Source organism: Mercenaria mercenaria, chromosome 10, assembly GCF_021730395.1.
Source record: "Mercenaria mercenaria strain notata chromosome 10, MADL_Memer_1, whole genome shotgun sequence".
Taxonomy (NCBI): Eukaryota; Metazoa; Mollusca; class Bivalvia; order Venerida; family Veneridae; genus Mercenaria; species Mercenaria mercenaria.
The window spans coordinates 48,447,388-48,461,704 of record NC_069370.1 but is presented as its reverse complement, the minus strand read 5'-3'; the positions used below and the strand labels follow the sequence as shown (position 1 = coordinate 48,461,704).

At 34.1% G+C, this 14,317-nt stretch overlaps 1 protein-coding gene across 1 annotated transcript in view; it reads right to left on the bottom strand.

Annotated features, from left to right (window-relative positions):
* LOC123561647 (uncharacterized) overlaps nucleotides 1-10,975 on the bottom strand; it is a 62,971-nt gene extending 51,996 nt beyond the window's left edge. Inside the window, exon 1 of the mRNA XM_053516903.1 lies at nucleotides 10,880-10,975. Coding sequence (XP_053372878.1) covers nucleotides 10,880-10,975 — 96 coding nt within the window. The remainder of the gene's footprint in view (nucleotides 1-10,879) is intronic.
* Nucleotides 10,976-14,317: the final 3,342 nt, after the last annotated feature.

Sequence of the window (14,317 nt, the reverse complement as noted above, 5' to 3'; positions counted from 1 at the left end):
GGCTCAACATTCTGCTCCTTGGCATACTTCCCTTACAGAAGAAAAAGGCCTGCTGCGTACTCTTGCTGTGTACATACAGCGTATATGATGCGTACATGATGTGTACTAAAATCAACGGCTTTAAATAGTACGCAGGATATACACCGCACATACACCGATAGTACGTTTGTAGTACACTTTTGACATGCAAATGAGCTCTGCCGCGTACTACTTGCTGAGTACATGTGTGGACTAATAGTTCACAGGATGTACGCTGGAGGAATTTAGTATGGGGAAATAGTACGCAGCATGTACGCGGCACATACACTTTTCACATGCAAATGAGCCTGCGGTTGTACTACCCCTGCGGCGTACATGCTGTGTACTCTGTTGCGTACATGCTGTGTACTCTGCGGCGTACATGCTGTGTTACTCCTGGCCCGAGTCCTGCGGCGTACATGCTGTGTACTCCTACTGTATACATGCTGTGTACTCTTGTGGCGAAACTGCTGTGATAATGTAAATTCCTTACCCACCAACTTTTGTATGCAAATGCTGATCATTTGGACAGAAAAAAGATAAGTGACATGCATCAATAAGTATTTACCCTACCAAAATAATGTAGATTGATGTTATCAAATAAATTAGTATGCTTTTCTTCATCCACTTTTCAATGAAATAAATCAATGTTTGTAGCATGTAATTTGGTAAACATTTGAAGAAAATGGCATAACTGCATCAAGGGGAAACAACTTTAATGCAACTAAATATAAGTGTTATGATTTATTATAGACTATGTGTGCGTAGTATGTATTTATTTTGATTAAAATCCATCTGAGAACAATCTAGGACTGGAATTATATAAGCATTTATACACTTTTACGTCCGTAAAAAGTAGCGCACCAAAAAATTTTGGATTGATTTTTTCCAATGGGGCGAGCGCAATTAGCCAAAAACATTCTGAAAATATACGAGCGGCAAATCCGATGAACAACTTTTTAATCTGGTGAGGCCTTAATGAGTTAACATAATGAGCATTAAAGCCTTTATAAAAAACATGATAGAATGGTGTTTTGCTTAAGAGTATTCAAATAACAGTGAGAGCTATTAATTCTTCTCATTCGGGCGCTGTTGAGGCATTATCTTGGTAATTATTTCATGTATTACAAAATGTAATGCAACGAAGTTCAAATAAGGCTTTTCAATTATCCAAGTTAGAAAGCTCCAGGATTAATTCAAAATGAAAAAGAATTATATTTTTACACTGCATGCAAGGTGCAGCTCAGAAATCACTAAGATGTAAGCTTCACAAATGAACATTGCAAATAGTAAATGGCAAATTTTCATTGTTTAGAATACCGGTAATCTGAACTATTCTATGCTATTAAGATAAAAGTTACTCGGAAATCAAGTTCTTGCTTCCAAAAAAAAAAAAAAAATGTACAAATCCTTCCTGCATGAAGTGTACTTCAGACTTTTACCTAAAAAAATTTGAAGTATAAACACCAAAAGAAAATGAACAAGTCCCTCCCGCGTAAATGAAGTTTACTTCAGACTTTAACTTATAAAAAAAAAACTGAGTATAAATGCCAAAAGAAATTGTACAAGTCTTTCCCGCGTATATGAAGTGTACTGCACAAATTTCAAAGTATCTGCGGTGTACATGCAGTGTACTATTTTCTTGTACAAGTCCCTCCTGCGTACATGCAGTGTACTCCTTAAATTTTCAGAGTCTGTGCTGCGTACTTGAAGTGTACTAGTGACCTCCTGCGTACATGCTGTGTACTCGTCGAAATAGTACGCGGCATGTACGCGGCATGCGGTGTATGTAAAATGTACTCCTCTGGCGTACTACTGTGTTCGCGGCATATACACAGCAAATACGCAGCATGTACGCCACAGAGGCTTGCTTCTGTAAGGGTTGTCTTATTGATTTAATTTTTAGTGATATAGATTCAAATTGTACCTTTTTTATTAACTTTTTATCACCAAATTCATTCTGTTTCACAGGTTGATGACAATGAAAATAATGACCATGTTAACATTAGAGGAAAAGCAAACTGGGAAAGAAAGGACAACATTGTTTTCGATCTTGAAGGGTAAATATTTAAGAAATGATATTTGATCATACTTACGTGAGAATGGTGTTAGAAAGAATAGAAATTCTAGCATTTGAATGAACCCGTCCAATGTATTCTCAGGGCTCCAGAAATTTTGAAAACTCAGTATGTCCGAAATGAATTCACGATATCAACGCTATCCCACCCACTGTATTACCGTATAAACTTTGTGATAAAGTAAAGAAATTAGTATGTCATGCATTAAAAATGATACACCGTCACCTTCAGTTACAATCTAATAAAAACAGTCAGTCAGTGTTATATGTGATGATTACTTTGCTTTTTTTTTTTTCTGAGAAAATACTTACAAGGATGAAACTGCCAATGCATTGTTTTTTTGGTACTATGTACCTAACTAGTCAAAAAGCCAACGCACGTACATGTAACTTTGGTACCATATACGCGGCAGGTACTTTGTAATGTTTCCTCATTATTCGACGGATTTTTTATAAAATTTTAGGTTGCCTATCTCCAATTTATGTGATTTTTATAACGACTGTCTGTTGCTTAAATTTATTCTTTTGATGTAAGGAGAAATGCAACCTCTAGCCTAGTACTTGTGTAACTGCAGGATAAAAAAGTAAAGCCTGCAACTATTTGTTTTGATATTCAGTGTCTTTAGTCAGTATTGTAGTTAAAACATCTTGACACATGTGTGTCTGTTATGAAACTTTTTATTTGTCATAAAATGGAAATAGCAATAGTCTAGATACACCAGAGGAGTGAATATTGTTTTGATAATACTACTCACTAATATTTCCTTACCATACATTTAACTTTATACATAATTCTAATATGTGTGATCATCTTCTAGTTTTTAACAAAACGTTTAAGTTTACATGTGTGTTAAAATGTATATTTTCAGCCTGTGTAGACATAGGACCAGGAAGGGGAGCTAGGAGTGGGAGAAGTGCCTGCGACTGATATATGCACTGTCAGATAGAAATCCAGTTCAAAAGGAAATCTGAAATAGTGAAATAGCAGAAATCATGACTTACATACTGTATAATCTGCTCTAAAACACAAACATTTCAATTTAAAATGTGTTAAATGCAAAACAGTTCTACTTACAAAATGAATCTTTCAGTAAATTCTAAATGCAGCTGAAAAGTGATGTACATGAAATGTGTGAAAACAGTGCAAGTTAAGTTTGACTTTTTGTTGTAGACAAAACTGAAGAACTTGTATCCAATTCATTTTCTGGATGCACAGTGTTATTGGAATTTTTTTCAGATAATTTAAAATTCTACAAGGTGAAGAAATTTCAGATAGTATCTCAAGAAAAAAAGTTTTATGCACAATGAATTGTTTTTCAAAAATTTGCAGTTGTTTGTTCATTGTTTTGCCAGTTCATTACACTTAAACTTTACTTTATTTATTCTTAATATTTTTGTGAATGGATTAGATTACTTGTTCACAAGGCAAAATCAAGAATTTGTTGGTTAAGGTTAATGTTGTTTCAAGCTAAGTGATGGGCAGACTATCCATTTGTAGTGATTTTAAGAATGATTAAAATAATTTGTCACATAAATCAATATTAAATGACCTGACTGAAAGTTATATATGAAAAAAAAAATGTATTTTGTTCAGATTGTTCTACATAGAACTTTTTTGCAAGATTTTTTATTAAAATCATTTTCGGAAACTGCATAAAAGATACCGCAATTGGACCTTTATAACTTTACTATTTGAACTATAAGAATAGCTATCCTACTCAATACGGCATCAGCTTTGCGTCACACCTTGGTTAAGTTTTTGGTACCAGTTTTCATTTTGGCAAAACCTTTGGGGATAAAGGTTTGAAACTTTCAACACTTGTTATCATCACCATAACCACTTTTAGGCAAGGGCACATAACTCCATCAAGGACTTTTGCTGAATTAGGGTACCTTTTATTTCCTACTAGGTCATATTTTGTGTAAACTGTTTGACATATGACTTTGAAACTTTTATCACTTGATTATTATTATACCATAGTCTGTATCTGTAGGTAAGAGTACATAACTCTTACAAGTATTTTGGCTAAATTATGACTCTTTTTGGACTTGGAAATTGGTACAATTTCTTACCAGTCCATGTTTTGTGAAAACTGTTTGATGTGTGGCTTTGAAGTTTCCACTTTCTTCTATTTTGAAACTTTGAACACTTGTTTATTATATGATCGCCATCTGTATGTAAGAGTTCATAACTCTGTCAACTATTTTGGCTGAATTATGGCCTTTTTGTACTTAGAAGTTGGTTCAGTTTGCGTACAAGTAGTGTTTGTCAAAACTATTTGATATATGGCTTTGAAACTTTGAACACTTACTTACTTACTATCATGATTTCCATCTGTAGGCAAGAGCAGATAACTCTGTCAATGAGTTTGGATAAATTATGGTCTTTTTTGGAGTTGGGAATTGGTTCAGTCAAACTTATTGGAATGATTAAGCAAGATATTCCATTAAATAACAATAAATCCTGTGCAGAATGTAGTATTCTAAATTTAAAATATTGCAGAAAATTTACATTCCTGTGGCATTTTTACCAATATCTAAATTTTATTCTCAACCGTTTTAAATCACATTTCTGTGTCAACTACACATTCTCTGCTAAACTTTTTGAAAGGAAGATGTTGAAAAATGTCACCCAAACTGTGGGTGAGTAACTTTAAGATTTTAGCTAGACTATACAAATTATATGCAGAGCTATCCGACTTGTTTTCTGTCAGCATCTAAGATCAGATTTCACAGACCGAAGTGTGGTATCGAACCAGTATTTCTTGAATTATTTAAAGAAATTTTAGGCAGTTTCACTAATTTCTGGCTATTATTCAATGCATTTTGTTCAAACATAAAGTAATTGTGTAGGGATAACGCATGTTTTTCGTGCTTCAACATCTCCAGAATCCCGAGGGATTGGTTGGTAACCAAGCCTGGTACCAATGATTCCCGAGGAATTCTGTAGATGTTATAACACGAAAATAACATGTGCTAACGCTATTCTGGCATAAAATGCAAAACCAAGTAAATGAATATATTGTCCCTCAACATCATTAAATTCCCATGAAATGCGCAGTAAAGTTTGTTTTATCACGTTCAAGTCATTTCCTTTTGAATTATTCGTTTTGGGGCCGTAATACGTTTACCCTTTGCCACGGAACGCACATAAATAAAAAGGTGTTACAACAGCATGTGAGCGCGAGAATCTCTCTGTTAACACATGTTTTCTCTCCTGTTAAAACACCCCCGAAAAGTGACAATAACAGCAGTTTTATGCTAGAATTCAAGATAATGTTTCTTCACTTAGTATCAAGTTTTGAAATAGTTAAACATGCTGCTTCTATGACAGCTCTTGTTTTTATATGCTATGACACTTTATTACATTCAAGCAAAATGGTTGCCCATTTCCACTAGTGTTTATCGATGTATTCATTGATGAAATATTTTGTTAAAAACCTATTGAATAGTCGATTGACTGTTGCTGTCCCTGAACAGCTCTTTTTACAGATGACATGCATCAACAAAATTTATTTTTGATTGAGTGGTATATGTACTTTTTAATAAAAACATTTCAGTTGAATCATATTTAGTATGTTTTCTTACTAGACCCAGTATGTTAAGATACGTCTTGTGACTATTCTATTATTCAGTACACTTTTGTTTAAAACCATAGACTGTTGGTTTTTTTTGTGCTTTTAGATGAAACAACATTGAGAAAAGATGTCATTCAAATGTAAAAAGGACATCTTTCCAAAGTTGTGAAAAATATGTTGTTCCAGCACTGCAAAAGACATCAAAACACCTTTCACAATCAAAGAAAAAACTATGTTGTGAAAAAGACGTCTTTCCAAGGTGGCAAAAAAGACGTCAACGCACCTTTCATTATCAACCAAAAAACAACGTTTGTCCAACGTTGTGAAAAAGACGTCAACACACCTTTCATTATCAACCAAAAAACAACGTCTTTCCAACGTTGTGGAAAAGACGTCTTTCCAACGTTGCAAAAAGACGTCTTTCCAACGTTGTGAGAAAGACGTCAATGCACCTTTCATTATCAACCAATAAACAACGTTGTTACAACGTCAGGAAAAGACGTCATAACAACGTTGTAACAACGTGGTGTGTTTGCTGGGCAGTCTGATCAGTTACAGAAATCTGTTACAAACAATGTTTTGTTTCGAATTTCTTTTCACGTTATTTTGATTGTGACATATATCTGTCCAGCATTTAAACCCCAGGGCTCAGTATAAAAGGAATGGCTCCACCCACAAAATGTCAATCATTGCAAATTCAAAAACCATTCAGACATCCTTCAGTTTTTATGGTTTTTTCTAAATAACTAAAATAAGAATGAAAATTATTAAATATATTTTGCCTCATCAATTCTCTAAGTTCTAAACTTTTTAATGATATTAAATTAAAGGTATACAAAAATATCTCATAGGAGTTATTTTGCTTGCTTGCAAAATAACAAGAATTTGAAAATTTGACGGCTGAAATTTGAAATCTGAACTCTTGACATTGGTCATGTGATAAAGCAGAGCAATCAGCTGGAAAATGTGAACTCAAAGGTCATGTCAGGTAACAAGGCAATATAGTTGTTCTCAATAGTGATTTATCACACAGGCTACTTTACTGACAAGCTTGCAGTTCTACACAGTCGATGGTAATAATTAATTAAAAAAGGATTAATGACACTTATCTATTAATCTGTCAATAAAACAAAATTAATGACACTTATCTATTAATCTGTCAATAAAACAAATTCATATAAATATGTATGCCATTTTTTTTGTTGTTGTTTTTTGATAAATAAGTTCAAATTTGTTACTGTAATTCCTTCTAATGTTTAAATTACTGTGTTGTATTATTCTACATTTCAAAGTCCAGGGCAAAGACTATTTAAACACTTCAAATCACAAAATGTGATAAAGTTAAATAATATGTACCATTTGAATCCATAATATATTTCACTTTAGAAAATCCTGAAAGTGATTCTTTGTACCTGGAACAACTGATACGGGGACTGGAAACAGGCATTTATCTTATCTGATGCTGTCGTCCAATCGAAGCGTATGCCGTAGGTTATTCTGCTATTACTCAAACACTTACGCCTTACAGTTTAACTCGTCCTTTCAGTGAAAATCTGGGAAAGCATTTGTTGAATTTTTTGTTGAAAACAAAAGTTCTGCCATGAAATTATTGCCTGCATCTGTTTTTAAATGGAAAATATCTACATTAATGTTACTTTTCGCCCTGTGAAAATGGCTAAATCTAGACTTGTCTCACCCAGAGAGAAAGATGTCGTTTTTTACATGATATTTGCCTTGTTGATTCAGAGTATTTAGAATAAAAAAATTAGGACATATTTTAATGAAAATAGCAAGTCAAAACTGTAAACTGTTGCCTGAAAATATTTGTTTATGATATTGCTCTGTTCTTCACCATTTAAATGCGTGTTAAACCTAGATGATTTTCTGCAGTTTTATCTAAAAGTTCGGAATACTAAATGTAACTTCGTTGTCGGCCTTTTTTTAAAAAAATATTGTTATTTTAATTTAAATACATTGTATTTTTCACACATCAGTTTTATGATTAAATTTATTAAACTAATTTTTGGAGTTTAAACAACAATTTCGTTTGAAACATTCCCTACGTTCAAGAAGAATGTTTGTTTCTGTATGTAGAAATCTGACATTATAAACAATAATTATAATTATGGCTCTACAAGATTAAGAAAAGTGTCAGCTTTCTGTTATTTTCCATTTTTTTTATTCAAATCCAACAAAAATCGGCCCTTTGATAAAGGTTTGAAGTTACGTGGTAAAATATTTCTTCAGGGAAGTGAGCTCGAGTTAATTCATAATAATTAAGCATATCACCACATGCAGTCGCATGCTGTTTTTGCTTCAGAATCCCTTTAGATCAATCTCTGATCATCTAATTATCGCCACTTAACATGTGCCTGGTAAACCCTTTGAACAATAAGTGTTATAGCTCCATGATTAACATGAGGTAATATGCTAATTACGCGCTAATCGATAGTGGCGAAAACAAAATATCGATCGCTAACGACTGGTCGATATTTACAGGTATGGACGACAGCATAGTACAGATAAATGTATTGATTTATATGGAGTTTCTACTCCCCGTATTAGACCTTCCTGTTTGTACACTAAAACTAAAAAGTGTAGATGATTTAATAGACCCTGTTTAGAATTCAACTGTTACACAATGAGTTTTACAGTAACACAATTTACTTATGTATCTTCCATTTTTCTTCAATCAACTAAATTCTAGCAGTAAATTATGAGTACTTCCTCTACATGTACATGTGTAGCTAAGATTCAACAGGGATCAAATACTCTACTAATATCTTTTATCAGGGTCAGTCAGCTGATTCACCTGGATGGAACAGACTGACTGTTTCTTGACCTCACTCACATCAGGAAGGTCTAATATGGGGAGTAGACACTCCGTATAAATCAATACATTTATCTGTACTATGCTGTCGTCCATACCTGTAAATATCGACCAGTCGTTAGCGATCGATATTTTGTTTTCGCCACTATCGATTAGCGCGTAATTAGCATATTACCTCATGTTAATCATGGAGCTGTTACACTTATTGTTCAAAGGGTTTACCAGTCACATGTTAAGTGGCGATAATTAGATGATCAGAGATTGATCTAAAGGGATTCTGAAGCAAAAACAGCATGCGACTGCATGTGGTGATATGCTTAATTATTATGAATTAACTCAAGCTCACTTCCCTGAAGAAATATTTTACCATGTAACTTCAAACCTTTATCAAAGGGCCGATTTTTGTTGGATTTGAATAAAAAAAAATGGAAAATAACAGAAAGCTGACACTTTTCTTAATCTTGTAGAGCCATAATTATAAACAATTACTGTTTATAATGTCAGATTTCTACATACAGAAACAAAACATTCTTCTTGAACATAGGGAATGTTTTAAAAAATTGTTGTTTAAACTCCAAAAATTAGTTTAATAAATTCAATCTTAAAACTGATGTGTGAAAAATACAATGTATTTAAATTAAAATAACAATATTTTTTTAAAAAAGGCCGGCAACAAAGTTACATTTAGTCAGGGGTCCTGAAATATTTTCAGAGTCTACTTGTCCACGGACAAGTTGGGCCCACAAATCCACTTGTCCGTACCTAAGAAGAACTTGTCCGTACTTTTTAGTTTAAAAAAGAAAGGATCAGCATTATCATTACTAAATAAACAAATAATACAAACATACACTTCTGTTGACTTCTATTTTGACTTATATAAAGTTTTTATGTTATGACTAGAACCATCCATTTGAAAATATGTTATAACTAGCAAGCTAAGTGACTAGAACATCCACTTGAAAATATGTTACGACTAGCAAGTTTAGTGAGTAGAGAATAATTAAGAACACTTGAACACATGCCATTGACAAAAATAATCTCAGTATGCCTAGAATTTCTACCCTGGTCCCATAACATTCACTGAATACTGCACTGGTCTTTCAGGGGTCCTGAAATAAGCTGTCCGAGTTGTTAAATGTCAAAACAATCGGCTCAAAAATTAAGCCACAAAGTTTGGCTACTAAACTTTTTTACATAGCGCCAACCTAGCTAATCGATTTTCTGATAATCAAAAATGAAAGTAGATAACGGGAATCCCCACAGACTGGCACTCATTTTCAACTTCACGGTATAATTTTCCAATAATGATCATTAAATGTAGTAAACCAGTCCAAGTGTCTATAAATGGCTGTATACATTTTTGTTTTGATAATTTAATTTAAGGGTCATAAATGATCACAAACAGATTAGATATTGCTCTTAGGCATGCGGAAATCACAGATGACGCCGATTAGTTTCGTTTTCATAAAATGTTTACCACGGAAATTTTACTTGTCCCCGGACAAGCCAGCTTCTAAAAACTGCTTGTCCGGACCGAGGAATCCACGAATCGGACAACTCGGACAGCTTATTTCAGGACCCCTGTTAGTATTCCGAACTTTTAGATAAAACTGCAGAAAATCATCTAGGTTTAACACGCATTTAAATTGTGAAGAACAGAGCAATATCATAAACAAATATTTTCAGGCAACAGTTTACAGTTTTGACTTGCTATTTTTATTAAAATATGTCCTAATTTTTTTATTCTAAATACTCTAATTCAACAAGGCAAATATCATGTATAAAACGACATCTTTCTCTCTGGGTAAGACAAGTCTAGATTTAGCCATTTTCACAGGGCGAAAAGTAACATTAATGTAGATATTTTCCATTTAAAAACAGATGCAGGCAATAATTTCATGGCAGAACTTTTGTTTTCAACAAAAAATTCAACAAATGCTTTCCCAGATTTTCACTGAAAGGACGAGTTAAACTGTAAGGCATAAGTGTTTGAGTAATAGCAGAATAACCTACAGCATACGCTTCGATTGGACGACAGCATCGGATAAGATAAATGCCTGTTTCCAGTCCCCGTATCAGTTGTTCCAGCTCACATTCATGTATTTTTAGGAAGCTCCTCCTACAATTTGGGTGTAGGGCCTACACCAGACAGGCCTTTAAGATGAAATTTATATTTTAAATATAAACTTGACGAAGTAAAACGATAAGAAATTAAAAACTGGTTCGGAAAGGGCAAGTTCGCTGTAACTGACTTATCCGTCCGAACACTTGTACACATTCAATATCATTACTAGTTTTTATCATTACATGGTTGTAACTTGAGATCTTTTAGTGCGCATCCTGTTGAAACGTATGTTTTTAGAGAAAACAGATGACTTTTCGTCTAGAAGTTCCACTTGTCATTACAAATTTGGCAAAACAGATTGTATTTACATTCCTTCTTAGCACGAGCGTCTGCTTCGATGACGTCATAGAGTATTTATGCTAAAGCACGTGGTGCACGTACTAGCTGTGCTCCGGATTTTCCGGAAGAAAAACGGGCATGCAGTGTTTCTGCAGGTGGTCAATCACATTTAATCAACATTTAATGACATTTTTTACTTTTTGTATATTCTGGTAGAGAATTATTTAAGGAACAAAAAGACCGATTACAAAGAGTTAGATTCCTATTTGAAATTTATATTTTATTATTTTTATAAAATTTTGTAATTACTCCCCTTTAATATGAAAGTATATAAAAAGCTGGGTATTTCTTTTTATTTCGATACAATGTCTAGTTTTACATTTGCATTTGATAGACATATCAACTATTGAACAATCTGAACCAAAATGCAAGTTTTAAAGCTGTGTGTAGCTTCTGAATTCATTTATTTCCAATCTATCTTGGTTGCGCAACCAACCAAGATAGGTAAAGGGAGGTAATAATAATTTTTCAAACTTGCGTTTCTAATGAATTCCATCTAAATACATAATTTTTAATGCAAATATTTTACAAATATATTACAATATGTCTAATATTTATACATTTCCTTAGGCAAAGTATGTTTATCAAATTTATACTTATGATAAAATAACTCTATCATGGTTGGGCAACCAGGATAGGAAAATGAAATTTTAAAAATACCTCCAGTGAAAATCTAATTTGTATTAGTGTTAAGTGAACATAAATGAGTGTAAATGATCAGATGCTAAAGTTTCGAACAAATCCGTTACATGGCCAAAATCTGATTATCCACCTTTAAATTAAATCCTTTACAGAGGTTAATCCGTGCTGGAGTTAAGAAATGATTAGCACACTCCGTGCTGGAGTTAAGAAATGAATAGCACACTAATGAAATATTCTTTTAAATTTGATACCGTCCCCCACAAGAAACTGTTGAAAAAACTTGAAGCATATGGTATACGTGGCTCTATCCTACAATGGATCACAAACTTCTTAACAAAACGGAAAATGAGTGTAGTTGTTGATGGCGAAAAATCTCAACAAGTGGATGTTGACTCAGGCGTGCCTCAGGGAACTGTGTTAGGCCCTCTGTTATTTCTTTGCCATATTAATGATATGCCTGAATATGTGAAATCAACAATACGCCTATTCGCAGATGACTGTTTATTAGGCCTATATAGAAAAATCAAAACCTTTAAAGATCATCTTCAGCTTCAACAAGACCTTGACAATTAAGTTAAATGGGCCAGTGACTGGGGAATGGAATTTAATGTAAAGAAATGTTTCCATCTTAGTACAAAACAAAAATCAGTGCACTTTTATTCTATGAAAGGTCAAATTCTAAAACAGGTCCAGGAACATCCATACTTGGGTATCAATATCTCTGAAGACTTGAAATGGAACACTCATATTGATCAAGTACGAAAGAAAGCAACTTCGACCCTAGGCTTTCTGAGGAGGAATCTACATCATACTCCTCAAGAGTGTAGGAAAAATGCATATATATCCTTGGTACGTTCAAAAATGGAATATGGGAGTGCTATCTGGGACCCATATACTAAAGGTGAAATTGAAAAACTTGAAAAAGTGCAAAGATCAGCAGCACGTTTCATCACCAAAGACTATCACTCAAGACACGAAGGATGTGTAACAGAGATGCTTCAAAAGTTGGAACTTCCATCATTGCAGAACCGTCGTAAAAACCAACGTCTGACGCTGATGTACAAGGTGGTGGAAGGGCTAGTACCGGCTATCAACGCAGATCACTACATTCAGAGACAGAGACCTAAACGAGCAGTAAGGGCAAACAAATATTCTGACCATATTACCTCCAACATTGTGGATAATTACGTAATCAACAACTCAAAGTGCTATAAACCGATCTTAGCAGTCACTTTAGATTCTAACTTTTTCCAAGAACAGTATTGGATTGGAATAAACTTGATGACAGTGTCGTGAACTTAAAGACAGTGGACTCATTTAGAAATAGACTCTCTCATTTAGACTAAGCGCACTCCCTCCCGTCGTGTGAAAGCCAGCAGTGGTTGCTACGACGTATCCTATTCAGGTTCAGATTCAGATTCTGATATTTTATGTTCATGCGATGAAAAAAGTAAAATATTGTAATAGGCCGATCATTGAAGTGTTATTAATCTATTTTTATCTTGAAACTTGCAAATCAAGTCTCGTGCGCTTTTAGTTATTCGTATTACATTTAATTGCATTGGATCGCGCACGCGCAACGTCTAATGATATCCATTTTTTGTTACAAAATTACACAATGGTTTTACGGACATTGCCGAACATTTGTTTTGTTATGTTGTTAAGACCAATGATTTGATTTTTTTGTTTCTTTTACGATGATTAGCGGCGGGAAAAGTGCCAATAGATATGGTCGTTTTTTTTTTTTTTTTTTTTTTTTATATCTGGGGGAGGAGCTTGGGCACCTCACCGGATTGTATATTTTTTGTTTGTGTGGATTTGTATACTTGGACTAATTGTTCCTATTTAAAACATTGAATAATGTTCGGAACTCGAACCAACTAACCGGCTCGTTACAATATTATTAAAAGTAAAGTTCACGGTAAAATTGGTAGGACTATTTGATTCTTACTTTGGTTAAAGGGTAAGGAAAATTTTATTTACCGCCGCTTTATGAAACGATTGCTGTTGCTAAATCTATCGGCAACATATGTTGTTACTATGTAGTTTTCATGGTTTTGTGGACTATAAAGGTGGAAGCTAACTGAAAAATATTTTAATTTTCAAAGTATAGGCTACTTGTTGACTCGGACGATCATTTTTGTGAATAGCAAATACAGTAACCAACAAGAACATTAGATCTTTTCTGTTCGTGAATCTGCTAAAAATCGGCATGTTAAACTTGGTAACAGCAAATCCTATTCTAGACTGAATCAGCATTATCCAGGCAGCTACTTAGCAACGATATGTTCCAGTTAGTAACAGCTAGCATTTCCTAGACAGAAACAGCATTGAGCAGCCTGCAAGTCTACTTAGCAACGATATGTTTCAGTTAGTAACAGCTAGCTTTTCTTAGTCAGAAACATCGCTGTGCAGTCATCAGTAGGTCTACTTAGCAACGATATGTTGGGGTTTGTAACAGCTAGCACTTTCAAGTCAGAAAAAGCATTGCGCAGTCAGCAAGTCTACTTTGCAATGATATGTTCCAGTTAGGAACGGCTAGCATTTCCTAGTCCGAAACACTTTTGTACAGCCAGCAAGTCTGCGTAGCAACAGTATGTTCCAGTTAGTAACAGCCGGCATTTCCTAGTCAGAAACAGCACTGTGCAGTGAGCAAGTCTACTTAGCATAGTAACAGCTAGCATTTCCTAGTCAGAAACAGCATTGTG